We start from the raw sequence: 24,578 nt of genomic DNA on the forward strand, positions 1-24,578 counted from the left end.
GGCGAGGCAATCGATCGATGAAGGAACAAAATTTGTGGAGTGGACTACCGGGGATCAGGTCGCCTGTCGCCCCAAGTAACCCTTCAATCTCTGCCATACGTGATACACAACAAATCGCCAAACTTTGTGTCCAGAGGCCGTACGAAGAGCCGGGGTTGAGTTTCGTCGATATGCAAGCTGCGACCATTGAGTCGTTAGTGTCGAGTTATGGAAGATCGACTGTCAAAAATGGGTCTCGCAGGAAGTTACCAAGTTCTGTCTCGGTACCTGACTTGAACTTCCGCTCCGTGCATTTCAGCCCCCAATGGGTGGAGAATGGAGTGTCCGGTGTGATCAATGGCTGTCCCGAACCTTAACGCAACGGACAAGACTCGGAGCCATGGATCCTGGTGGATAGCATGAAAGTTAGCCTAGATAAGCCGCGCATAGGATTCGAGGGGCGGTTGCCAACGACCTCTCCCGGTTTTGTCTAGGGTGAACCTGGGCAATGCTGACACGGACCCCACCTAGATGCGATCATTTGAGGGTGTTGTTGGGGTTCAGAATAAGGCCCACAGTGGGATTCAAGATCCTAGACCCACGGGCATGATGAGCTGGGGTTACGGGGCAAGGGCCAGGCAGTCTAGAATATTACCGGCTGCCCTTCTCAGTATACCACGCTGCTTGTCTCCAGCCAATAGCTGATGGATATATACGCCCGAAATAAAAGTAAAACGGCTCATGCAATTAGAAGGCAGTTCCGACGCTCTCCATAGACCTTTGTCTTCCTTGAACCTAAGCATCCGGTTGGATGCAGCTCGGGAGATGGTCAGAAGGATTGACGTGAAGTCACACGAGATGTTTCCACGTCGAAATACCAATGCCAATTATTTTCGTAACGGGCAAAGGAGTGACACGTGCACCGGACTGGACTGTCTCAGGAGAATATGCAACGCTGAACAGCCTCATAAACTCTCTCGCCCGGGTGATTTGCCGGGGCCGAAGCTCAGATCCATGGACGGCCGGGGGGGGGGGGGTGCTGAGTTCATGCAATATTGTAGCCTTTCTTTCACCTCAGTCATTCAAATCCAGATCCATTCTTAGCGCGCAACCAATTACACTTTAGGAGAGAGAGGTACCTGCAGTATAGGGCCGTGCGGACTTTCCACCAGCCGGGATCGGATCTTTTCAATTGCGAAGTAATTATGTATCTCATAATCTAGTGCCATGTACTCGGTCCATCTCGTCTGTGATAGATCGTAACTGGTGGAGAACGGCTGTGGATCCCGGCCCGGGTACGGGTGGATCGATCTAGCAGTATAACGGGACAGTAGCCTCGATTCGTCACTGAGGGGGCCTGGAGGAACAGGAGCTGAAAGACCTGCAGAGCGAAAGGACTACTCAAACGGCTGGGGTGTACACCACCTGCAGCCCCAGACTATGTAAGCTATACAGATATATATGCTTAACTGTGGAGATGGGCGCCCGTAATCGGCACCGGATGACACCAAAGACGAGGGACCTGTTCACCGCCCCCACAAGTGCCGCCCATGGCGCCCTTGAGAGCCAAACTTACATCCCTTCCATGTTATCATTTGGTCACATGTGAATCTCGGCTGCTAGAGAATGCTGACCGTCGTCTCCTGCACCCAGTACTGCATTTGGGATCGTCGCGTTCAAATGGCCTCTGAAAGGAACTGCCCTGCATAACATACAGTAACCCCCAATGACTAATGACGAGTATCGATCAGACCCCCCGGGTCTAGCCAATCATGAACTTCCGGATACGTTTCCATCGCTTTTCGCAATTTGCCATCTTGATCAGCTAGCCTCCTGCAGTATGAGCCGATCTTCCAGCCACCACTGCAGTCTCTGTCAACTCGATCAAGACTAACCAGGGCTAATCGCGGCTGGGGTCCACCCAGGATCTTGGGATCTATAATTTCAGTTTACCGGATCCTACCCAAAATGCACTTCGTTGGATGAGCGGTTTTGGCCCGCGAGTGGGCCCGGGACTGCTATTCTGGAAGAGACGATCGGGTACGGACCGCACCCGCTGCATCTACTTCGGGTATCCTTGTGGAGCCACCTCTCCCAAATTGGGGTGTGTGATTACATCGGTCATAGCCCAGCACGCGTGCAAGATCCTCTCAGTGGCGCAATCGAATTGGCCCGGAAGATCATCGCCGGCGCTACCTGACATTTTTCGCCCTAGGCATCTGTCGGTGAGAGAATTGCCAGCCTGCACAATGCACCTGGCTGAATGAAAAGTGCCGATCGCTTCGCTTTCCTTTTTGTTCCATACCGGAAGTGTGGCAATAAATCTAGCAGGAACCCTATCATGGTAGTTGCTAGTTGTAGAGACGCTGATCGAGTTTCCTTGGGTGTATCCGACCTATGCAAGGCGTCTTTTCCCTCTTACTTGCTTTTCTTGCCACGGGCGAATTATTACTTTCTAGGCTATCGGCACGGTCTATTGGCTTGCAGTCCCCAAAGTCTGATACATCCACCACTGTCATGCGGCTGGGAGTCTGCACGGGTATCCTGGGTGACGATCATTTCTTCCATCCTTTCTAGTTTCATCTTATTTGGTTTTCCTGCGGCGTCCCGTCTACCGGGTGTTCGCGCTGGAACCCCAGACTTACTGTAAGAGCTGTAATGGAAGATACACCCTCCCTGGCTGCTATTGATTCGCGTCCTGGGCCCATACCCACCTCAAGTTTGGGTCGGCCACTGTCCGTGCAGGTTTGGATTCCAGGGCACGTAACATGAAGGTTCGAACCAATGCCATGCTCCTTGAACAATCAGACTGTCTAGAGCTCGGACCAATGAGTCGATGCTACTGTTTCCTCTGGGCATCTCGCACTCCCCCCACCTCCCGTACCCATTCTATACTCCATTCGGCTGGTCTCCATCTGCCGGGACAAGGATCACAAAAACGTAATTGCGAAAATAATTAAAAGAAAAACTCTGGATCCAAAAATGCAAAAAGCCTAGATCTTTCCATATTACGGAAATACTTGGCCGATATGGATTATGGCTGGACCCCTATTGCAAAATGCCTGCTGCCACCCACTGTCGCTTTGCCGAATACAACTGTATTTCGCTGTCCCTGGCAGACCCAGTTCCCACAGGAACTCGTGGCAACAATTTATCGTCGGGTCGTGAGGGTCTGAGGCTATTTTGGGGTGTCTCTCTACAAGCTTACCAGGGTTCGACAAGAGGCCCCCCGGTATCATCGCCGGGAAACAAATATCAATTGCATACCTCGTCCGTTCAAGGCCATTTTCTTTCCCCAGACTTTTCAACCCAGCCACAAAATCACCGACATCCCACGAAGATATTATTCTGGCTCCTTTAGAACCCGAGAGAAAGGTCTATATTCTGTACCGTGTTGTCGGTACTTCTTTTCCTGGGCCTTGCGCTGATCGCCTCTATCTGGGGTTGCAGACCTCCGGAGTCTTCAGCCTGTTGTTGCATTCCAGGCCTTCCACGCGCGGTCACCTTCAGGGCAGTTGCACTGAATCGCGTCAGTAAGTCTCCCTTTAGCTCCTTTGCATTTCTTCAGATTACATGCTATTTTTTCCACTGCATTGCATGGGCAATATCTCTCATTCTTACCTACACGGGTTGTTGATCTTCTAAATCGAGGACTTCAGTCTTGATCGACTTTGAGGAGGGCGGGAGGCCCGATTACTGGACGTGAGCAGATCCCAAATAGGAAGTTATCCCATTTGTCTATCAACCGGTGACGCACCCCTCTTGATCATTTTCCCCGACAGCTACTTCTGCATTCCACAGAAAAGCTGATAATGAGACACTACCGTTGCCTAGAAATCATGCTCTTATTCTCATCTTCGCCCCTCTGTGTCTCTTTTATCTTGGCTCGCTTTCTCTGCGCTCTTGACACTGCCCTTCTAACCCCGGTATCTTGCGTTTGTTTGCATTTTTTCCCCTCATTTACTTCACTCTGAGGATTGTCTTTGGTTCGTTTTTCGTGAAATGTGCCCTAACGATATACACTTATAAGTCCTTACACCACCCCCACCCCCCGACAAAGTGCTCGGCCTACCGGTTGCTTGAATCACCTGTGAGCAAATACCGATGCTGAGCTGATCCTGGACCTGGTAACTAACACGGCTGTCATTGTAGACAGCCTTGTCTCGCCACTCTCAGAAGTCTACGGCCAGGCGACGGCTTGGGCGTCTCGCCGGTGTCACCTCAACTAGCCATACTTCAGGGTCCTCGACGCATCTGGCATCAGCACGATCAAGATGAATCCCTGTGAGTCACCATCTGATACCCTGCGTTTTTCTTTTCGCCGTCGTGCGGCCGGTGTGATATTGTGAATCTTGGCATCCATTTTCCCAGAGTCTAATATGCACCATCTAGCCACTCTGCTTCCGGAATCATTCACCATGGACTGCCCAGCCACCACCGAAGGTGACTATATCGGCTCCCATGTGACAGGGTTCCCCTTTGACGACGATGACTGCCAGCGAGTCGGAGCGCTCGCCTCTATACCTGTCACCAACGGCGTGCGGTACCATGCGCAACAGCCTGCGATGCAGGACTTACAGTAAGTTATTTCTGTTCGCTTTCAATCCGGACTGCCCTTGCCCTTCTCTCGGTCTCTCGACCCCCTTGTCGTTGTGCCTCCTCCGGGTCCGGGCAGCTTAGACTTGAGTCCAGCCTGTTTCGGTACCTTCCATACTGATCCGCAACCTGCATGCGTTTATTCCGATGTTTTGTCCTTTTTTATCTGAACTCGTGTCTTTGTTTTGCTTCTTGCCTGATCGAGCGCCCGTCTCGATTTCTTCTTACACAATACGGAATTAGCGCCAGCCTCGGTTTCCTATGGTCCTTCTTCCCATTTTGACTGTCTTGCAGCTCGCTTCTACCATCCTTTGTGGTGATGTAATGTACTAAAGTCGTTCCTTTTCCATAGTTACCCCGGCTCCGCTGCTCTCGCAATGACTCCTCCAGATTCCTGTTCTGGTATGATCTTCTCGGCGGACTATTAACAACATTCCCAGCTGACTGATCCCGATCTTCGACTAGATTCTTTTTCGCCCACCTCTGGCTCTATCTTTCCACATTTGAGCCAGCACCAGCATCCATTCGATAGGATGGGAGAGTTTCGAAGAGTCCCGGCTCTGTAAGCGTTAGCGTTAGCGTTCTGATTTAAATACCTATGCAGTACTAATGGGCTTTGCTTTTTTCTTTTCCAGTCATCCTCCGGCTATGCAGACAGCTTCTCACGCCAGTTCCATTCCAGCATTGATGGGCAGAAGCAACGCATTTTCCTCAACATACACCCTCCATCGGGGCATGGGAATGCCACTGACAGGTGTGAATGATGTCTCCCGTGCTCATCAATACTCGGGTACTTCTCGAGTCCTGGAAGGTATGCTGGACCGAAATCAGACTCCCATCTTCCAGCAGCCATTGGCAGAGCCTACACAGCGATCCCAGACCCAGGTTGAAGCACCCCCTTTTGAAGAAACGAGTGTTCTCGAGGCAATCGTGGCGGAAGTTGGAGGCACTCAGCAGACTGTGAAGCCAGACGTCCAAGCGAAGATTGGAAGAGGCTTCTTCTCATCCGATGGGAAATGGACCTGCTATCGACGAAATTATTTCGCTGTAACTTGCAGCTTCAGTCTCCATCCTTGGCCTTCCACCGTCCCTCTCTACATTCGTCACCCAGATCAGACCCTCGAACCAATTCGAGGATTCGCCATGTCCATTTCCGCCATTGTTAATGGACAATACGGGGATACTCGAGAGCTTGTTCAGCACACTCCTAAAAGGGACAAGCTGTCAGAACGCAAGCCATGTCGAATCCCACTTCAGCCCTCTCCGCCCCCATCATTCGGTGTTTCAACTGGAAATCACGGCCATGTTGGTTTCCCCCTGGGTTCGCAGTCTACGGACTACAACACGTCTTTCACAGGAACTCCTCAGCCTTGTGCTCAGCCCGCGACCTCCCATATGTTTGAGCGAATCCAATTCCAGAAGGCGACTGCCAACAACGGCAAGCGCCGAGCTCAACAGCAGTTCTACAATTTAGTAGTCGAGCTCCACGCTGAGGTTTCTGGACCTGTTGGTAACGATCCGCAGTGGGTTCTCATTGCTCGGAAACACTCGCACCAAATGGTTGTTCGAGGACGCTCGCCCGGTCACTACAAGGACGGGCGTCGCGATAGCACCACGAGCATGGGCCCCGATGGAAGCAGCGGTGATGGACCTGGAGGGCTTTCTCACGGCATGGGTCAAAATGCACGCTCGCCCCTAATGATGTATGATGGACACAGGAGTAGCCTATCATACGGACGACAAGACTACCGCCAGATGTCTACCACTGAGCACTCCCCTCTGAGCGACAGCCCACTTATCTCGTCATCGTCTTCATCCGGCTTTGATTACTCCATGATGAATGATACCATGGACCCAATGGATACGATGAAGACGGCATCTACTCTGGACCCGTATCAGGATCCGGAATTTCCAGCAATACCCAACCAGCATCGCTCGAGCGCGGGCGGATACGACCCGGTCTACTCGACCTATGGCCGTTACGACCCGATACAGAATCCGCATAGCCTATGCACCTAGATGCCCCATATGTTCTTACTTTCTCTTTCCTGTTTGATGTGATTTATCCTTGAGGGAAACTTTAGTGCAGGTTGCAGACAGGCAAATGCGACTGCGGATTGGTGCAGGACGGCGCCCGGGGGGGGGGGGGCAAATGAATTACGGGACTTTGAGTATCTGGGGTATTTGTTTTTTTTTTCTTGAGATTGGCTTTTATTTCTTGGATCCTTTTCTGCAGATCTTCCCTTCATTTCCTTCTCTTAATTCCTCTTCAGTCCTCCGGAAGGACCGGGCCGGCAAGTTGATATGAGCTGCAGAGAACGCAAGCTCCCGGGTCTCCAGCTCAAACAAAATTGACAACAAGCCTCCCCTGCTTTCAAGTCATTTCTTTTCCTTGTTTGTATTTTTTTGCTTGAATAATTTTCTTACCCCAGAATTTTGAAAAAGGGAGACCACCCAGAATTGCACTGCATGTTATGCCAAGCTCTCTATTGCCCTCTGCAATTTACACCAATCTACCCATCTGTCATAGCCTCATCACCCCATGCAAGTGGCACAATTCCCCGATTCGCCCTGTCCGCCAGGAGCCGTTATTAGCTGCAGTCCTGGTCCAGTACTTGATTCTGCCCAGGGTGTCTGCAGGGAGCAACTCGGTTCCAGCTCCAATGGCCAATGGGGCGCCGCATCTACCAGCTTTTTATTGGCCTAGCTCCCTCCACAAACGTTCCAGGTCAAAAGAAAAATCATGGGGGTGCTGGTGAATCTAGGACGGGGAGGGTTGTCCGAGTAAGCGCACATGAGCAGGGGTTGCATGAGGGCAAGATTAAGGGACATCTAGTGGCGCAAGGTGTTTGGATGCGACTTTTCTTTTATTGTTATCTGATTTGCTTTTAGAGATATTTGGAGCAGGGCTTCGAGCAAGATTGACGAGCCTTATGTGTCTGGTAGATGGCAAGATGCAGCATAAGAACCAAACACGAACCACGAGCAGCAGCCCATTTGGGCAGGAGCACTTCTCTCCTAGAGAACTCTGGAAATATATCCCGGTACACATGATGGGGACGATGATGAATGACGATAATGATGTAGAAGGCAAGGGACTACGGATACCCCTCACAAGTGCATGTGTCTGTGATGGTCTGTGATGGTCTGTGGTAGAACATGCAGATCCCTAATCCGCCCCCCCCAATCGATGATGCGTGCGCACGTAATTTACTGCTCGACTTGCGGCTACAAGACGCAGGGTACTTTGGTCTGATGTCAAAGCACCAAGGTCTAGGGTATAATTCAACGTAGTCTACTATCTGGCTTCTCCTATTCGGGCGTGGCAGTGAAAGTACAAGGGGCTGAATCACCGTCGTCACGCAACCTCCAATCCTACAACACTGACCCCATGACAAGACTATAACCATGTTCTTACGTACATCGGCAAGTGCCGATGGTTCGTGGCTCTCTGCAGGCGTCTCGATTAAGGGCATGAATCCTAGTCGCCTGCTGCGAGTGAGTAGGAGCCTCACCTGGCCTGAGACTAGACTTTGCTCGATGCATCCTACGGTGGTATTTCTATCATTATTTCTATCATTGGTTCTGAAGTGGAAATCACAGGATCGCCCAAAATCCACCGCGCGTCGGGATCGTCCAGTGCTGGGGCCCTAAACATCTGCACGTCGTACAAGGGCCATGGGCCGAAAAGACAATCCGTAGACTCAGCACCCACTCTCTATACGGGATGTCAGACCATGTGCAAACTCATATTCCTGTTTCTTCTGGTAAATATTTCACTAACTTGGAAAAATGGATGACATCTTCAAACCCCGAGATATCTCCTTGACTTTGGCTCGCCGTATGTGCAATCGAGTCTTGACTCTGAGTAGGTTGCACGACAGGTGACAGATGACTAACGATTCCGAGAGGTAAAAACTGCTGCCTTCAATATCCAGTCTTCAATTTTGAGCATGTGCAATTTCAAGAAACGATTCATCTAACGTATGATACTTGTCGACTATCCAGGTCAAACTCCATTCAAGAAAAAACACAAAAAACCAAAAAAAACACCTTATTAATCCTGGCTCGTCGGACATGCACATCGCTATCCGTCGACAAAACTGGCTTGAACCCTGGGTTGTGAGTGCAACGGGTCCAACTTTTGCGTAACCTATTCTAGACAACCATGCGAGACCAGGATTCCCTCTCGCGTGTATCAAGGTACCTCGTCTTCCGTCTCTAGCCTAAATACACAGTCTCTAGCAATCAAATGCCCATTTTGCATCTGCCTCTTCCAAAACCGCAATGCTCACATCTTCATGCTCCTTCCTGGTCACTCTAGCCCCTGTTCAATGATCAAGATCCCACCTACCCAAGTCATATCGGCGCAAAGCAGCCCTAAATGGTTGGCCAGGTTCGACTTAACCAGGGCTCGGGCGCTGCAGGTCGGGATTCAGACCCGTCGGATGTGTAGCCCCTGCTTTACTGGGTCACTGGGCGGAGTTCATAGCCAGCCAGCATGGATCGCGAAGTTTCTCTGTTGGTCCACGTCAACGGCTTCTGTCTCCCCACGCGGAAGAGAGATCTTTCTTGGGCACGTCAGGTATGCTCATGGATAGGCGGGTGACTTGGAGTTGGGACGACGTTGGTTTGGGGATTGCTGTTCACGGCATGGTGAAGAATTGTCTTCGCTACAGAGGCCAGGATGTAGATATGATCAGATTCACTCATCTTTTGTCTGAGTATAGGTATTGTCCTGAGAAATATGTTTGAATAAAATTTCAAATGTTGGTTATCCATTTACTTTCCGTACGGGAGACCTAAACTGCTATCACAGTACATAATAAGTCAATACAATGAACCGGAGACAGCCATGCAAAAGCTCAACCACAGGAAAAAACAGGGTCCGATACAACAGGTCTCGCATTCCCATTCCAAACACCAGCATAACCATGCCCCAATCAAAGCCGGCCTTCCGGACATCCAAACCGGAGAATAAACCAGCCCACGATTGGTTTATCACCGCCGAGCCTAGCAAAATCACGATTTGGACCAGACAAGCCACCTGCCCTTCAGCCACCAGGTTTTTTTTCCCGACGTGCAGGTTTCTGCAAACCCAGCGCAGGCCCAAAGTAGACATCTGTCCCTCCGAAACATCATGCAACATTCAGTAGCACGGACGTAGCTCGGACTCACGGGTGTGGATTTGGTCTGGCTTGTTGCGCGTGGCTTAGTGATATGGAAATTGTGCTCTGACCTCGTTGTTGTATCGATGAATCCCGAGTACGGGCCTGCTTCTGAACCCCGATCCGAAGGGAATGTCTCGCGAGGGCTTAGATGCAGTGCCATTGGAGGGGGGAGTCCGGGTATTGAATATGTCTGTGGTCGAGCATTGACGAGTTGGGGGGTGTGCATAGCCCATTCTGTTCCTATTATGCGTCCAATTTGATCCGCGCGGGGTCTCTTGTAGCGACCGAGACATCCAGATAGTATTCCGTCGAGGGTTTTGACGGTCCGACTTAATTCACGCGGCTTTCCTTCTCGTCCCCTCCGACACGCGAAATCCGAACAGCCAGTTGCTTATCCAGAGCCTCTTGTTCCTCCGTCGTAGAGGCCATGCCCAGTGCATCCTCGACTTGGGGTGAGGTCCACAGTCCGATGGACGCCCAGGCCATGACACCGACGCCGAACAGGGCTCGGGTTTTGGGGGTGAGGGATCGGTAGGTGCTAGGCAAATGTTAGCTCCGAGGCAAGACGGTAGAGCCAAAGACTCTTATTCAACATACCTCCACAGAGACATTATGTGCGTTCGAGTGCTGTGTCAACTCTGAAGAGAAACCGCCGTCGAGCTTTGGATGTTGAAGTCACGTGCCAGAACTAGCCATTTCAGGCTTAGGCCTGAGGCACTCGCAAACCTCGCTACAGAAGTACCGGTCGATACAAGGCGTGGACAATCTGCCAGGTACCTGCCAAGGGCTTGTACCACTCGTACAGTTGTTATGGCCTGGGCGCCTGTGTAGTGGTGTAACCGTGGCCGAAGTATACAGGGTGGAGAAGTACTTTCGGATGGATTCTATGGGCGCTTACGAGGCGCAAAATGTCAGAGAGAAAGGAATTGACCGAGGACGAGTTATCAGCTATGTTGAAAGCAAGCCAGTCGCAACGTCATTTCCACATTCATCACTGTCTCGTCTACATCGTGGCCAAGGGCCATCCACAGAAAATGCAAAGTCATATATCACAAGGCTTGGGAGATCGCATGGTAAAAATCAATCGCGGTAGAGGGTAACAGAGCAGAGAAATAGAGAAGAAAAGAAACCAATTAATAAACCCGAAAATATCAGGAGCGCATCGTCAGTTTTTTTATTTCTTGCCGTAGGCCTTGTCGATCTGAGCCTGGTATGTGCTGATGATCTTCTTGCGCTGGAGCTTCTGGGCAGCGGTCATGTAACCCTGGGTATGGTGTTAGCTGTCAAATATATGTTCGTTGTCCCTAGTGACCACTTACGTTCTGTGGGGTCCACTCCTCGTCAGACAGAACAACACCGTTGATGATCTCGATACCGCGCAGGCCACCGGCACGGCCGGAGCTCTGGAGCTGCTGCAGAACCAGGCGCTGAAGCTTCTCGTTGTGCACAAGGGTCTCCAGGGTGTCACCCTCAATACCGTTCTCGCTAGCAATCTTCTTCAGGGCAATTTCAACGGGCACGATAATGGCGACCGGCTTGTCCTGGTCCTCGGCAGCGTAGACACAGATGTTGCCAACAACAGGGCATGAGCGGTAGACAGACTCAAGCTTCTCGAGAGCGATATACTCGCCGTTGAGAGTCTTGACCAGGTTCTTCTTGCGGTCAATGATGCGCAGGTGGCCGTTGGAGTCGAACTCGCCGATATCGCCGGTCATGAACCATCCGTCCTCAGTCAACGCGCTCTTGGTCTCCTCCTCGTTGTCGAAGTACCCAGAAGTCACACTACCACCGCGGATGAAGATCTCACCTTGAGGGGGGTTGTTTTTGGCGAGGTATCCGGCATCGGGGAAGTCCACGAGCTTGATCTCCACCGAGGCAGGAATCTCTCCAAGGGCGTTGGGGTTCCACGCCATCGGGTCGTTCAAAGCACCCATGGCGGAGGTCTCGGTCAAACCATAGCCACCAATCATGGGAGCAATGGCCATGGACAGGAAGCGCTGGGTATCCTTGGAAATGGGGCCACCGCCGTTCATCATAATGCGCAGGTGGCCACCGGTAGCCTCCTTAAGCTTCTTGAAGACGACAGCGTCGAGAATGGAAGCGCCCATGCCCGCACCAGGGAAGCCGTTGTTGAGAAGGAAGTTCTTGGCAGCCATAGCACCCCAGAACATGCTCTTTATGATAATGCTGTTCTTGTTCAGGTTGTTCAAGACACCCTTCTTCACGGACTCCCAAACAGCCGGGACACCAACCAGGATAGTAGGCTGGAACTCGCGGATATCACCCTTGCAATTGCGCATGGAGGCATCTGACAGAGTGCGCGGGTTACCGTAGCCCATGCAGCCACCCCAGAACAGGCACAGGTTCTCGAACATGAACTCCAAAATGTGAGCCTGCGGCAAGTATGTGAGCAAAGAATCCTTGGGGCCAATGTAGGGTCCGACGATCTCGTTGACACCGGCGGTCGCGGCGATCACGTTGGCCTGGGTCAGAGAGACACCCTTGGGCGGGCCAGTAGATCCGGAGGTGTACATGATGCAGCAGAGATCCTCGGCCTTAGGCGGCACGGGGTCCACGGGGTTCTCCTCGCCGCTCTTGCGCAGATCCTCAATGCTGAGCACCGTGATCTCGGGGAAGTCGTTCTTGAGCTTGTCAAGGTCCGCCTGCTTCACCTCGTCATCGGTGTTCCAGATAACGAACTTGATAGAGGGCACCTCACTCAGGACGTTGGTCAGGGACTGGATCAGACCGGGGTCGAGGAAGATGGCAGTGCTGGAGGTCTGCTTGAGGGAGTGCTTTAAGCCGTCCTCGCCGAGGGTATCATAGGCAGTGACAATGGTGATTGATTGAGACGCAGCACCGTGCGACATGGCCAGCCAGTGTGCACTCGTCGCGCCGTAGAGGTGAATACGGCCATCCTTCTCGAGGCCGAGCTTGCGCAGACCGCTACCGAGCTGCAGGCAGAGCTGCTCGTACTCAAGGAAGGTCTTGTAGGTGTACCCGCTCTTCTCAAAGTAGGTCCACTGCTTGTCAACCTCCTTCTCAACACCATCGACCATCTTCTTGACCTTCTTGTTCTCGGTGTGCGTCTTGACCAGCTTGCGGCTGGCGACGGCCTTGTTGTTTCCGAACAAGCGGGCGGAACGGCGGAAGTTATCGTAGGTGGTCGCGACATCTTCAGAAGGGCGCACGATCAGCTTATCCTTCGCGGCCGGATGCCGGCGGGGAATGGTCTCCCCCTGGACGGGCTCGTAGCCGGGCGCTTCGACCGAGAAGGGGCCCTTCTTGGCCATGCGCGGCTGGATGTGTAGGTCGCGCTTCGACATGTTTGTGGTAGCTGTAACGCTGAGAGGGATAGAAGGGAGAGGTTAAGGAAGTTCCGGCAGTGGCTTGGAAAACTCCGCTAGCAGTGACGTTAGTGGATTCCGGACTCTGGGGGGGGGGCGGCAAAGGAGCTCGAGGGTCCGGCACACGACTTACCCGATGCCAAAGCAATAAGGAGAAGAAGCTGCAGCTTGGAGAGTTGAGCGGGAAGGTCGTGAGAAGGAAAAAAGAAAACGAGGAAGCTGGGCAGGGAAGCTACCTTAGGTGCTAACTTAGGTACAGGGAAGTCCGTTCGCGCAGTGGCTGGGCTCCGACAGGATGACGCACATTCCTAGGTCGTCGAGGAGCCACTTTTACGGGACTTTTGCTTTTAATTTACAAATAAAGAGGACCATAGGGTATCCGTCGTTCGGTTCACGTTTATACGAGCCGCGGTCCTGTGCACTGCATGTCGGAAACATCGGTGCCTTTGAACTGTTTTAGTGTCCTCTAGCTAGAGTTTAGTGTTAGTCCGGCAGATCAGTTTCCGTTTTGTTTTTCTGTTGGGCGGGAGCCCCAACACACCAGCGGAGTAAAGGTTCACTAGTAAACTACACTCGGATATCGACTGGCTAGCTTCGGGTGCGCGGTAGATTGGCTAGAAGGCATCTTCTCGATATTCGTGGGAATCTGGTCCCGTGATCAAGTAGTGTTCTGAGGTAGAAATCCTTTTCTCGACAAAATCCCCATCATGAACACCCGACTCGCCGAGTTCCTGGCCATTGGTGAGGAGGTCACGGATGCTGAAGAGGGTATGCTTTGTCTCTCTAAAATCCAGCTATGATAGACCGCTCATCTGTCTCCAGAAGCCTTCCTCCTCTTCAGTCAAGAGATCCCCTCGAGCAACCTGGGGTTCGTCGACTCCCGCGCTACGACCGTCGATGTGACGATCCGTGGCGGCGAGTACTCAATCCACCAGTCTCCGACGTTGCTCTCGTCCTCTCGTGCCGGGGGCACAACGGGCGCCGGTAAGTTCATGATCTGCGCCTCCCCAACCTACACTCCGTACTCCCCAGGTCCATGCACGGACACCCCGCAGTTTGTCTTATTTTCCAAAGGGTCCCCCGGGGAAAATTCAGCCTCGGCTTCGGTCTGGGCCTTGTCATTTGATTTTCGGGTTCGGAATACTGTCCGTGGGGCCTGGTTCATGCTTGGCTCTATGGTACCTCTGCTATAGACACCATTTGTCAAACACATCACCTGGAACTAACCACATGTGACACTTCTAAATAGTCCTCTGGAAAATCACACCCCACTTCGCGGAATGGATATCCTCCCCTTCCAATCCTCTCCGAACACACGGCTTCCTTTCCTCGGACTCCGTGGTAACCGAGCTCGGCTGCGGCATCTCTGCCCTAGTCGCCTTGGCCGTGGCCCCCACCGTGCAACACTACATCGCCACGGACCAAGAGTACGTCCGGCGTCTGTTTCGCACAAATGTTGACGCCAACGCGGCTGTGAATGCACCCTCGGCCAAGCAAAGGGGTAGTAAAGCTAAAGGAAAATCTGCAACTAAAAAGCAGTCCGCCGGGATCCCGACGGCTTCTAATATCACATTCACTACCCTGGACTGGGAAACGGATCAACCCGGCTTGCTGAAGGGTTGTATCGAGTCTGAGACCAGTGGCCGTGATACGCTTCACAATAATGACAATGACGTCGAAGAGGAGGATCTAGGCTTCGACCTTTTGCTCTCTTGTGATTGTATCTATAACGAAGCTCTCGTCGCACCATTTGTGCGCACATGTGCTGAGATTTCTCGTTTACGCCCTGCGTATCAACCTTCAGAGGAATCGGACTCTCAGTCTCGTCGCCCGCCGACGGTCTGCATCATTGCGCAGCAGCAGCGCTCCCCGGATGTCTTTGAGACCTGGCTTCGGGAGACCCTACGAGAGTTTCGTGTTTGGAGGTTAAGCGATGAGGCTCTCGGGGATGGGCTAAAGGGTGGCAACGGGTACTTAGTACATTTGCTCATGGTGAGGGAGAAGAATTGAAATGCAGATAGAGTACGATTCAAACTATACCCAGCTGTACATAGACACGTAAAATTTTCAAGACTACTATTGCCGAGTAACGATTCACTGGATTTGTTGAAAGAAGCTAGGCCCATGAACCTTGGAAGCTTCTGATCCCTTGCACCCTTGCAGACTGAAAGCTTGATATCATCCCCACAGAAAGTGACATCCAATCTACAGGTCATAAATATTGAAATCAAGGCAATTTGCGTACCGTCTCAGAACATCGAAATACGAAAATGAAATCATGCTTGGAAAGTACCCCGGTGTGAACCAGGGAAAGACCATCATTGTATTAACCACGAACCATAAATTTCGTGTATATGAGTATAAACATGCTTGATGCAAATTAATTATAGACAAGAGCGATATCCGTCAATCTAAGTCCTGCCACAGAGTGGCAGGATAAGAACAAGAACAAGCCGCCCAAACAAACAAAAAATAAGGGTATTGAGAGAAGAAAACGACATGCAAGGTGGGTACATGTTCAGATCGAACTTTTACTTTCCAAATGCAACCTCACGGATATCACGTCAAGGTTTGGTTAGATGGTAAAATCAGATGATGACCGGGTGGGACTACGCAGGCGTAGATCCCTCCTTTGGCTCGGTGTTCTCCTTCTCAGGCGAGTACTCGTATTTGCGCTTGGAGGGGACGGTCTGCCCGGGATGTGGCGTTGGCCCTTGAGAGATGCTTTCCGAAGTTGGCAGGGAGGCAAGGGCGTCCCGCGGCTCCAGTTCCGGAGTGCGGTCGATAATGGATAAAATGGACTGCTTAATGGATCCGTTGAGAATAGGGTTGGGGGGCGTAGAGGTGTCAAGAGGTAACGAGGAGTCTTCTGCGTCTGGGATCGAGCGTTCCGTGACCTCGGTTTTTACTCGATATGACTCTTCCCGGGGGTCGTCTTCCATTTCTTCGTCCTCGGAGTCGAGATCGTCGTCTCGCTGTTCGCCGTCGTGGTCCATTGCTGCCGGGCTCTCCTCCGTGGAGGCGCGGTTGCTAGCTCTAATGGGTGGGAGTGGAGCGTTAGGGTCGTAGACGATGCCGCAGATTTCGAGGGCTCGTGACTGGCTGCCCAATGTGCGGTCCTTGTGTTTTTTGGTCAAATGGCACATGAATCCGTGGAGGGTGACGAAATCTGATTTCCCGCAGCCTGAAATAGGACATGTGAGATAAACTAGGCTTCCATCCGATGGCCGCTTCCATAAAGCGCGGCCAGATGGATCATGTGCGGCGGGACGGCCATGGCGCTCGCCCCAGGCCTCAACATTCTTGATAGTGTACTTTTGCTTGCGTCGGATAGAACCCAGGCCAGCAGAAGGGTCGTGTGGAGCAATAGGGTGCTGCTGAGTTGGCGGAGGCGGAGGAGGGTGATGAGGTTGATGAGGTTGATGGGCTTGGTGAGGCGGATGAGCTTGATGAGCTTGATGAGCTTGATGAGGTGGATGAGGTGGGTGAGATTGAGGGTGCATATGAGCCGGCGGGAGCATAGAAGGTGGAGGTGGAGGCTGTGATACAGGAAGAGGAGTTTGACGAGGCTCCGGTGGACTCTGCTGCTTGAAGAAAGCGAGTGTTGTGGCCGCGCTGGTCTCTGACAACCGGCGCGGTGGTGTAGGCCGCAATGGCGGCGAGTCGACTGTACAATTCTGAATCAAGCCCATCGACTCTCTTTTAATCCTTTTTCTCTGCCTTCGCAGGTCCTGGTTTACGTTAGAATTTTATGGTTCCTGTAAACTTGTGATACTAGGAAAAGATGTATACCTCTTCTTCGGCTTCGGCGCCTTCTGTCAATCTGCGGAATTCTTCATCTTCCCGCTTGCGCACTGCAAGGATATGATGGCGGGCAGCCATCCGGTTCATTTCTTCATGTTCCAATTGTCGTAGGCGGACTTCAATCTGCTCCAATGAGCTTGGACTCGGCGGTTGCGGCACCGGCGAGGGACCAGGGTGTGGGTGAAGATCGTGCAACGGCGGCGGTGCAAAGTGGCGGAAATGGTGATTTTGCACCATCTGCTCCGGAGGAGGCATTGATGGATGAGGTGGGGGATTGGGATTCATAGCGATGGGATGATAGCGTGGGATACCGTGATGACCATGGCCATTCATACCACTGTCGGGAACAGGGTGTGGTACCGGGGGTGCAGTAGCCATGACGAGGTCACCAGTGAGTCAATAAATCCAAACCTCAAGCCCTAGAGGTCACTATAGAGGGCTATGAGGGGAAAGCTCTATTCTCAGGAAGCAGAAGAAGGGAAAGGGAAAGAAGGGAAGCGAAAATAGAAACCGGGTGGGCAAGACAATAATCAAGAGGAAGGACCCATTCCCGATCTATGGGTGGTTAGGAAAGGATTGACATCCAAACGTCCCCATAGAACCCATCAATTATAATAATAGCCAAAAAAAAATTGAAATAAGAAATGACAAAATCCACTAGCGCGACCCTTGGCCTGCACCCCCGTTATCTTGAAATTTCCCGTAACGGCGTAAGGGGATCATCCAAGCTAGGTTGAGCTAGGTAATTAGGGGGGAGGAACAAGGATCTCAATTAGATCACCCAGTCACACCGGGTCAGCCGTCACTACCGGGGCGTATCATCATACTTTGTGGTCCACCTGGTACGTTTGGCATGCAGCAAAACCAGTTTGGTCGATGCGGTCAGTGGGCGAAGACTTCCATGGATTGGCGCGGCGCTAGTGGCCCGATGTAATCAAATCACAACAATCACAAATCCTTTCTTGGAGATTTGCTCGAGATTGGAATTGCGACAATCCCTAGCACTAGCTGTTTTGGTCTCTAGCCTGACGGATCGAGAGTCAGTTGACCTTGACCTTTTCCGGTGGGTATGTAACTTTGTGCAGGTTGTCGATGCCCTGGGATGCTAAAAAAAACCCCCCCCCAGGGAAAAAAAAAAAAAAAAAAAAAGGTACCCGGGAGTCCCACTCTGAACACACTTGGTACCAAAGATTCACTATGTGTGGTTCGTCAGGGGTTACTATTCTGTTCGGGTCAAGTGACTGATCTCAACAATCCAGTGTATTTTTTCCACATGGCAGTTCAAATCGTATTGCTACAAATCAATTACCTTTTGTTTGGGGCAAAGGTCTAAGAGTACCGGACAGCCTCCGGAGAAAAAACAGGAGTAGGTCTATCGATGATCAGTCACTTTTTAAGTGCGGGCGCGAACTTAGAAACCCAGTCTGGAACAGCCGAATCAAATCCAGTGAGCAAAGGGCGAGCTTGAAGCTTCCTCCGGGCTCAACCACCAATCGCACAACGTAGATCTACCGTCATGTCTGCCAAGGCGCGCCGTGGTCATTGCGGGAGATCATTATGTAACACAGGGGAAGTGGGTTCCACGGGATTCGAAGCTGCTAGAACGAAATAGTTTACTGTCCCAGGTCTCAGAACGGAGCATCGCAGGCGATAAGTCTGCAGAAACTAGAGAGCTATAGGTCAAGGGAGATGACCCGACTGTGTGCAGGGTACATCGGCCCGATGTGGCAGGGCCATACAATCTGGGTTACCGATCAGGCCATTTGGGTACATTGCTCCTATTCAACCTCATAATTGGGATGATGGAGATTATTGTCCGGTGAGATCGGTATATTGGATTTGAATGATCCAATCGGGTAACTAGTGGTAGCTCCAAAAGAGGGGGTAGGCAAGGGTGGCCTTTAGAAGAGAACAACCAAATAGGCGATAGAGATGAGAAATGAGGCATCTATACGATGATGGGAAATTACCATGGTCCAAAGCTCCATTGTTCCCGCATTCCCAATTCTGGAGCCATAGAAGCCCCCAGTTTGCCCGGGTCTTTTCTCGTACAAAGTTCGCCGCCAAACGGCAGACGTCAGGGCTTAGGGTAAGGTGGAAATAAAATGGAGTGTAAAAAGTGGGGACACAATGGGAAATAATTCATACACAACAGCACTAGGGGCACGCTAACGTGGACGGTCTCACAAGTCTGAGTGTGATCGACGAATTACCAAAGGCCTGGTTATGTGGGCGTTTGAAATTTTTCTTAGGCCCCATGTTGTTCAGTCTCCGTTTTCAAGCCGAACATGATCCATCCACTAATGCTGGATCTCGGGCCTCGTAATTTCACAAACATCATTGCTAGACCCACTTGGAAGCCCGACTGGTGTGTACAACGATGATTTGCTACTGCCCGCCGCTGCAGCAAAGCACGCACGACTGCTTCGCTGTCACCGGCGACCCGAGTCCAGATTGGCCTGAGCTGCATCACGCTCGTGGCCATCCCTGTGAATGATAGAATGAGAGATAACGCAACGGCCGAGGGTCGAGAGTCGAGACCGTGACTGTGACTGTGACTGTGACTGTGACCGAGACCGAGACCGGGGATATTGGGACGGTTGTTTGTTGATTTCCTTGCTTGGTCAAAAGGACGGACATAGACCACCCAATACTTCACCGCGAAATGCCCTCGCTTGGCATCTCGTTTGAATTGTTACGAGGTTTCATGCAAGGAATCGAGACTATAGAGGCGATTGGTCTGTCTACACTAGCTGCACTAGCTTACCAAGTTTTGGTCGCGCGTCTTTGTCTGGCGGAGTCAAGGGCACATTACCTTCACGGACTCCGTCCACTTCTGAAATCCGGTTTCTAGATTAAAACACAATTGTGTATTAGGTTACTTTTTGGCCCTGCTTGGTTGTATCGAGCTAAGTGTTTGTCGGTCAACATGAGTCAAGAAGAATTATTTTGAAAGTGTTCCTGGCCCCCTCTGAGAGCTAGAAGGTCACGTGGTCACGTAGGTTTCGTCTTCAGCTGCACAGTCTCAATAAATGGACATTTGCCTCTTTGGATGGCTTGCAGGGCACGAGATACAATTCGCGCGAAATCAAAATGTGATTTCAATGGAATCTCGCTCTTTTCTTTATTTCCAATGTTTTCGGTGTATGCGTCTTGAAAGTAACAGTGAATGGCCAACGTACATGGAGCCTGAAATGCAGCCTGTAGAACATTCGTCTTAGCTATATACTTTACACTTCAAATTTAAAGTATACAGTATATTGCTTTTGAAGAAAAGAAAGTAAGTTCTATGTCAACACCCATACCGCATCTTGAGTTCAGAGCTCAAAATTGTCCATGCTTTAAGATCGTCTAACAGGGGGTCGAGGACGATCGGAGATTGGCCGATCTAGCCATCGATCTGCAGTTTAGAAATGAGCGCCGATCAGCCCATTGTTCTGCACCTTGGCTCCTGTCAAGCTCCCCTTTTACACTCACGGGACAACAAAGGCGAACAAAAGTCCTACGTTCACACCGTCCCGGAAAATACAGCATCTTCCGTCCCGCTATCGTCTGAAACATCATAGAAAAGGGCTCTGTGGCTGAATTGTGCATAGACTAGAGTGTTTCAAGCCGGTGTCGGCGGCACAATAATCGTGTTAGAAAAGTAAACTTTGAAACCGACGTCTCTTTCTTCCGCAAAAGGCACTCTAATCGACTGCCGAGATGGAACACTCCGTTAGAGCTGTGGCCAAGCCATGGGCCCAAGCACCTGGGGATCAAAATTTGCTGGGATTTCCAAACCCAAGAACAAGCCGTGTGTCAGGCATGTTTCCGACCTATCGCTTTCCACGCTGTCCGATATTGGCCTTGGGTGGTAAATTTGGACTTGCCTGTCAGACTGAAACTCTAGGAGTGGAGAGGTGGATATGGGATACATGGTGGACACCTGGGAACTTGCAGGGTGCATCCCGGATGAGAAGAGCACGCAGCCGCGCATAGCCCGTATTTGTCATTCGTCGGGGAATCTATTGGCGTATTAGGTAGCGTGGCCGCAGGGTAACAATCCAAGTAATTCGTTGGCAATTGCTCATGCCTTCTGGGGAAAGAACATAAGCTGCACCCAAGTTATGCCATAACGGCTCTACAGTTGGATTCAAAATATTAAAAAAAAAAAAAAAAGAGAGGAGAATGTTCCGATTTCTATTGTCACATGCCACCCAACTAGCCAAATCCCAGCATCCTTTTTTGTGGCCCCTTGCCGTAATGTCATTAGATACAATGGTAGACAATCCCGGCTTACTCTCTGACCAGGCTCGAGGCCTGGGCGCAGAGGTGCAGGCGAAAAGACGAAGGGAAGAAAATGGGGAAAATAGATCATACAGGTTGGTAATCAAACACCGAGACACCAGAAACGTAGAAGGGGGTAAAAAGGGCCTTGGGAGTATGTGTACAGTTAATGCGTAAAAAGAAAAGAACATGCGGAGGTAATCAGGGAGTCTCTTTAACACAAAGGAAACAAGAAATATAGGAAAAGAAAAAAAATACACTAGTCACGCGGGGTGACCAAAGGTGAAATAGTCAGGAGTGAAGCAGCTTACTGCTTGTTCTCACCCTGCTGCTCACCACCCTGCTGCTGCTGCTGCTCGTTCTGAGCCTTGTGCATCTTGTCGAACAGGGTGAGGGAGGCGGTCTGGAGCTCGTCGACCTTCTCCTTGAGCTCCTCAGCGGTGGCAGAGCCCTCGCCAGACTGGCTCTTAACAACGAACTCACGGAGAGTGGCAATCTTCTCCTTGATGGACTCGGCCTCGGTCTTGTCGAGGCGGTCCTCGAAGTCCTTGAGGGCCTTCTCGGTATCGTTCAGGACGCTATCGGCGCGGTTGGCGGCCTCAATGGCGGCCTTGCGCTCCTTATCAGCCTCACCGTACTTCTCGGCATCCTCGACCATAGACTGGATCTCGGAGTCGGAAAGACCGGAGCCGGAGGCAATGGTGATGGACTGATCCTTGTTGGTGGACTTGTCCTTGGCGTTGACGTGGACAATGGAGTCAGCATCAATGTCGAAGGTGACCTCAATCTGGGGAACACCACGGTGGGCAGGGGGAATGCCAACAAGCTGGAAGTTTCCGAGGAGTTTGTTGTCCTTGACGAGCTCACGCTCACCCTGGAAGACCTTGATCTCAACAGCGGTCTGCATATCAGCAGCGGTGGAGAAGGTCTGGGACTTCTTGGTGGGGATGGTGGTGTTGCGGTTGATCAGACGAGTGAAGACACCGCCGAGGGTCTCGATACCGAGGGAGAGGGGAGTGACATCGAGCAGGAGAACGTCGGTGACCTCACCGGCCAGGACGGCACCCTGGATAGCGGCACCAATGGCGACAGCCTCATCGGGGTTGACCGACTTGGCGGGGTCACGGCCGAACATGGACTTGACGGACTCGGTGACCTTGGGCATACGGGTCATACCACCGACCAGGATAATGTCCTGAATGTCGGAGGACTGAAGGTTGGCGTCCTTGAGGGCCTTGCGGACGGGCTCGGTGGTACGGCTGATGAGGGGGTCAACGAGAGACTCGAGCTGGGCACGGGTCATCTTCTGGTTGATGTGGAGGGCACCGCTGGGGCCAGCGGAGATGAAGGGAAGGGAGATCTCGGTCTGGAGGGAGGAGGACAGCTCGATCTTGGCCTTCTCGGCGGCCTCACGGACACGCTGGATGGCCATGCGGTCACCGGCGAGGTCAACACCGGACTCCTTCTTGAACTGCTCAACGATGAAGCGGACGAGGTGGATATCGAAGTCCTCACCACCAAGGTGGGTGTCACCATTGGTGGACTTGACCTCGAAGACACCCTTCTGGATCTCCAGAACGGAGATATCGAAGGTACCACCACCAAGATCATAGACGGCGACGACACGGTCATTCTCCTTCTCCATACCGTAAGCAAGGGCGGCGGCAGTGGGCTCGTTAACGACACGGAGGACGTTGAGACCGGCGATCTGACCGGCGTCCTTGGTAGCCTGACGCTGAGAGTCGTTGAAGTAGGCGGGGACAGTAACGACGGCGTTCTTAACGGGCTTGCTCATGTAGGCCTCAGCGGTCTCCTTCATCTTGTTCAGGACGAAACCACCGATCTGGGAGGGAGAGTACTTCTGGCCACGGGCCTCGACCCAGGCATCACCGTTGGAGTGCTGGACGATCTTGTAGGGGACCTCCTTAATGTCACGCTGGACCTCAATGTCGGTGAACTTGCGGCCGATCAAACGCTTGGTAGCGAAGAGGGTGTTCTCGGGGTTGACAACGGCCTGACGCTTGGCGGCAATACCGACGAGACGCTCACCATCCTGAGCGAAACCGACAACGGAGGGAGTAGTACGGGCACCTGTTCGGAAACAGCATTAGCGATCTATTTCCTTCATTTTTTGATGCCCAGGCGCCAGAATCTCCAATCTTGACTTGGAGAGCTCTGGCCACCTAGCCAGGGAGAAAATTTTTTGTGACTCACCCTCAGCGTTCTCAATAATCTTAGGGGCCTTGCCCTCCATAACAGCGACGGCAGAGTTGGTGGTACCTGTATTTATCAATGTTAGGATCCTGCTTGATGGATAACATTGCCGTTATAAGATGCTACTTACCCAGATCAATACCGATAACCTGGCCCTTCACCTTCTCCTCGCCACCCTCTGTGGAGTTCCATCGGCGGAAAGCAGCGCCGGGGATTCTGGAGGTAGGGGTGGTGCGAGCGAAAGCAGCGCGGGGGAGCTGTTGCGACAAAGAGTCAGTGGAAATGTTGCGACGCGTGACGAATTTTTCTCCCGGGAAACCTTACCGCGCGGGAAATGCGAGAAGGAAGCATTGTGTAATATTAAGTAAAACAAGAACTAGAAAAGGGTATTACACTCGACGACTCAATCGCAGAGTGATGAAAGGAGAAAAGGGGAAGAAGGGTTGAAGATGGAGATTGAGAAGGAGAAGGAGAAGAAGGGAGGAAGAACGGGAAGAAATTGTCGGGGAGCTTCGAGCGACCGGTCGAAGCCGGTAGAACCGTGTCCCGGGACCAATCAAGAATGCGTATCCATCACCGCCCGGCATTAAATTAAGGAGTGTACACAAAGTCAGTGATGATGCCGTCATTCTGTGGTCGATGGAAGGGATGGAATTACATGCAAAAATTGTTGTTTTGGTTTTATCTAGAACATGATACCTAACTGTGATATACGGGGTGCCTACCCCAGGGTGTCTACGCCTTGTCTCATTCTCCATGTTATTCCAAAGCAATCTGCCACCCCAAGCACCATCAGTCCAGTCAGTACATACCATAGCCTCGGGCAAATAACCTCGGGCAACCGGCGAGGGTCCCCGAACCCTTTCCTGGAGAATCGGGCCAGATTGAGATGATTCTCCCAGCTCAATGGCAATGTGTCCCTGATGCTTTCGAGCTTGGGGGATTTGGGGGTCCGTGGCCATGTGTCGTGTGACCCTCGCTCTCTTCAGTCTGTCGACCGTTGGGAAGAGGACGATAATCGGTCCGAATGTAGATGGCGGTATCAATGCTCTCCGACTGGATCGCAATGATGGCTGCTCAACATGTTCAGGTGGCCCTCTAGGGCTATCTAGGTAGGAGACTCGAGAGATCAGAGCTGAAGTTCACCTGGGCGATGTTCAATGCTGGGGTATCTATTCCCGCTCCAGGCTATGCACGA

General features: G+C 51.8%; 7 protein-coding genes across 7 annotated transcripts; 3 read left to right on the forward strand and 4 right to left on the reverse strand.

Annotated features, from left to right (window-relative positions):
* Positions 1-4,358: 4,358 nt before the first annotated feature.
* On the forward strand, positions 4,359-4,562 carry N7443_004898 (uncharacterized protein; the record flags this gene model as incomplete). The annotated part of the gene is made up of 1 exon (XM_056884954.1): positions 4,359-4,562. One exon carries the CDS (start codon positions 4,359-4,361, stop codon positions 4,560-4,562), a length of 204 nt encoding a protein of 67 aa, XP_056743232.1.
* A 661-nt stretch (positions 4,563-5,223) lies between these two features.
* Positions 5,224-6,594, forward strand: N7443_004899 (NDT80/PhoG-like DNA-binding family protein; the record flags this gene model as incomplete). Its single annotated transcript, XM_056884955.1, has 1 exon — positions 5,224-6,594. The coding sequence occupies one exon, from the start codon at positions 5,224-5,226 to the stop codon at positions 6,592-6,594; it is 1,371 nt and encodes a 456-aa protein (XP_056743233.1).
* A 3,482-nt stretch (positions 6,595-10,076) lies between these two features.
* On the reverse strand, positions 10,077-10,357 carry N7443_004900 (uncharacterized protein; the record flags this gene model as incomplete). The annotated part of the gene is made up of 2 exons (XM_056884956.1): positions 10,077-10,284; positions 10,344-10,357. The coding sequence occupies 2 exons, from the start codon at positions 10,355-10,357 to the stop codon at positions 10,077-10,079; spliced, it is 222 nt and encodes a 73-aa protein (XP_056743234.1).
* Positions 10,358-10,920: 563 nt separating this feature from the next.
* faa4 (long-chain fatty acid-CoA ligase FAA1) lies at positions 10,921-13,072 on the reverse strand (the record flags this gene model as incomplete). The annotated part of the gene is made up of 2 exons (XM_056884957.1): positions 10,921-11,010; positions 11,066-13,072. The coding sequence occupies 2 exons, from the start codon at positions 13,070-13,072 to the stop codon at positions 10,921-10,923; spliced, it is 2,097 nt and encodes a 698-aa protein (XP_056743235.1).
* Positions 13,073-13,800: 728 nt separating this feature from the next.
* N7443_004902 (S-adenosylmethionine-dependent methyltransferase) lies at positions 13,801-15,103 on the forward strand (the record flags this gene model as incomplete). Its single annotated transcript, XM_056884958.1, has 3 exons — positions 13,801-13,861; positions 13,916-14,077; positions 14,343-15,103. The coding sequence occupies 3 exons, from the start codon at positions 13,801-13,803 to the stop codon at positions 15,101-15,103; spliced, it is 984 nt and encodes a 327-aa protein (XP_056743236.1).
* A 599-nt stretch (positions 15,104-15,702) lies between these two features.
* N7443_004903 (uncharacterized protein) lies at positions 15,703-17,275 on the reverse strand (the record flags this gene model as incomplete). Its single annotated transcript, XM_056884959.1, has 2 exons — positions 15,703-16,824; positions 16,886-17,275. 2 exons carry the CDS (start codon positions 17,273-17,275, stop codon positions 15,703-15,705), a joined length of 1,512 nt encoding a protein of 503 aa, XP_056743237.1.
* Positions 17,276-21,473: 4,198 nt separating this feature from the next.
* Positions 21,474-23,731, reverse strand: N7443_004904 (Hsp70 family protein; the record flags this gene model as incomplete). Its single annotated transcript, XM_056884960.1, has 4 exons — positions 21,474-23,257; positions 23,381-23,446; positions 23,511-23,637; positions 23,705-23,731. The coding sequence occupies 4 exons, from the start codon at positions 23,729-23,731 to the stop codon at positions 21,474-21,476; spliced, it is 2,004 nt and encodes a 667-aa protein (XP_056743238.1).
* Between the last annotated feature and the right edge of the window lie 847 nt (positions 23,732-24,578).

The sequence above is a fragment of the Penicillium atrosanguineum genome (genome assembly GCF_028827265.1).
Source record: "Penicillium atrosanguineum strain IBT 20685 chromosome Unknown utg000003l_segment0_segment0, whole genome shotgun sequence".
Taxonomy (NCBI): domain Eukaryota; kingdom Fungi; phylum Ascomycota; class Eurotiomycetes; order Eurotiales; family Aspergillaceae; genus Penicillium; species Penicillium atrosanguineum.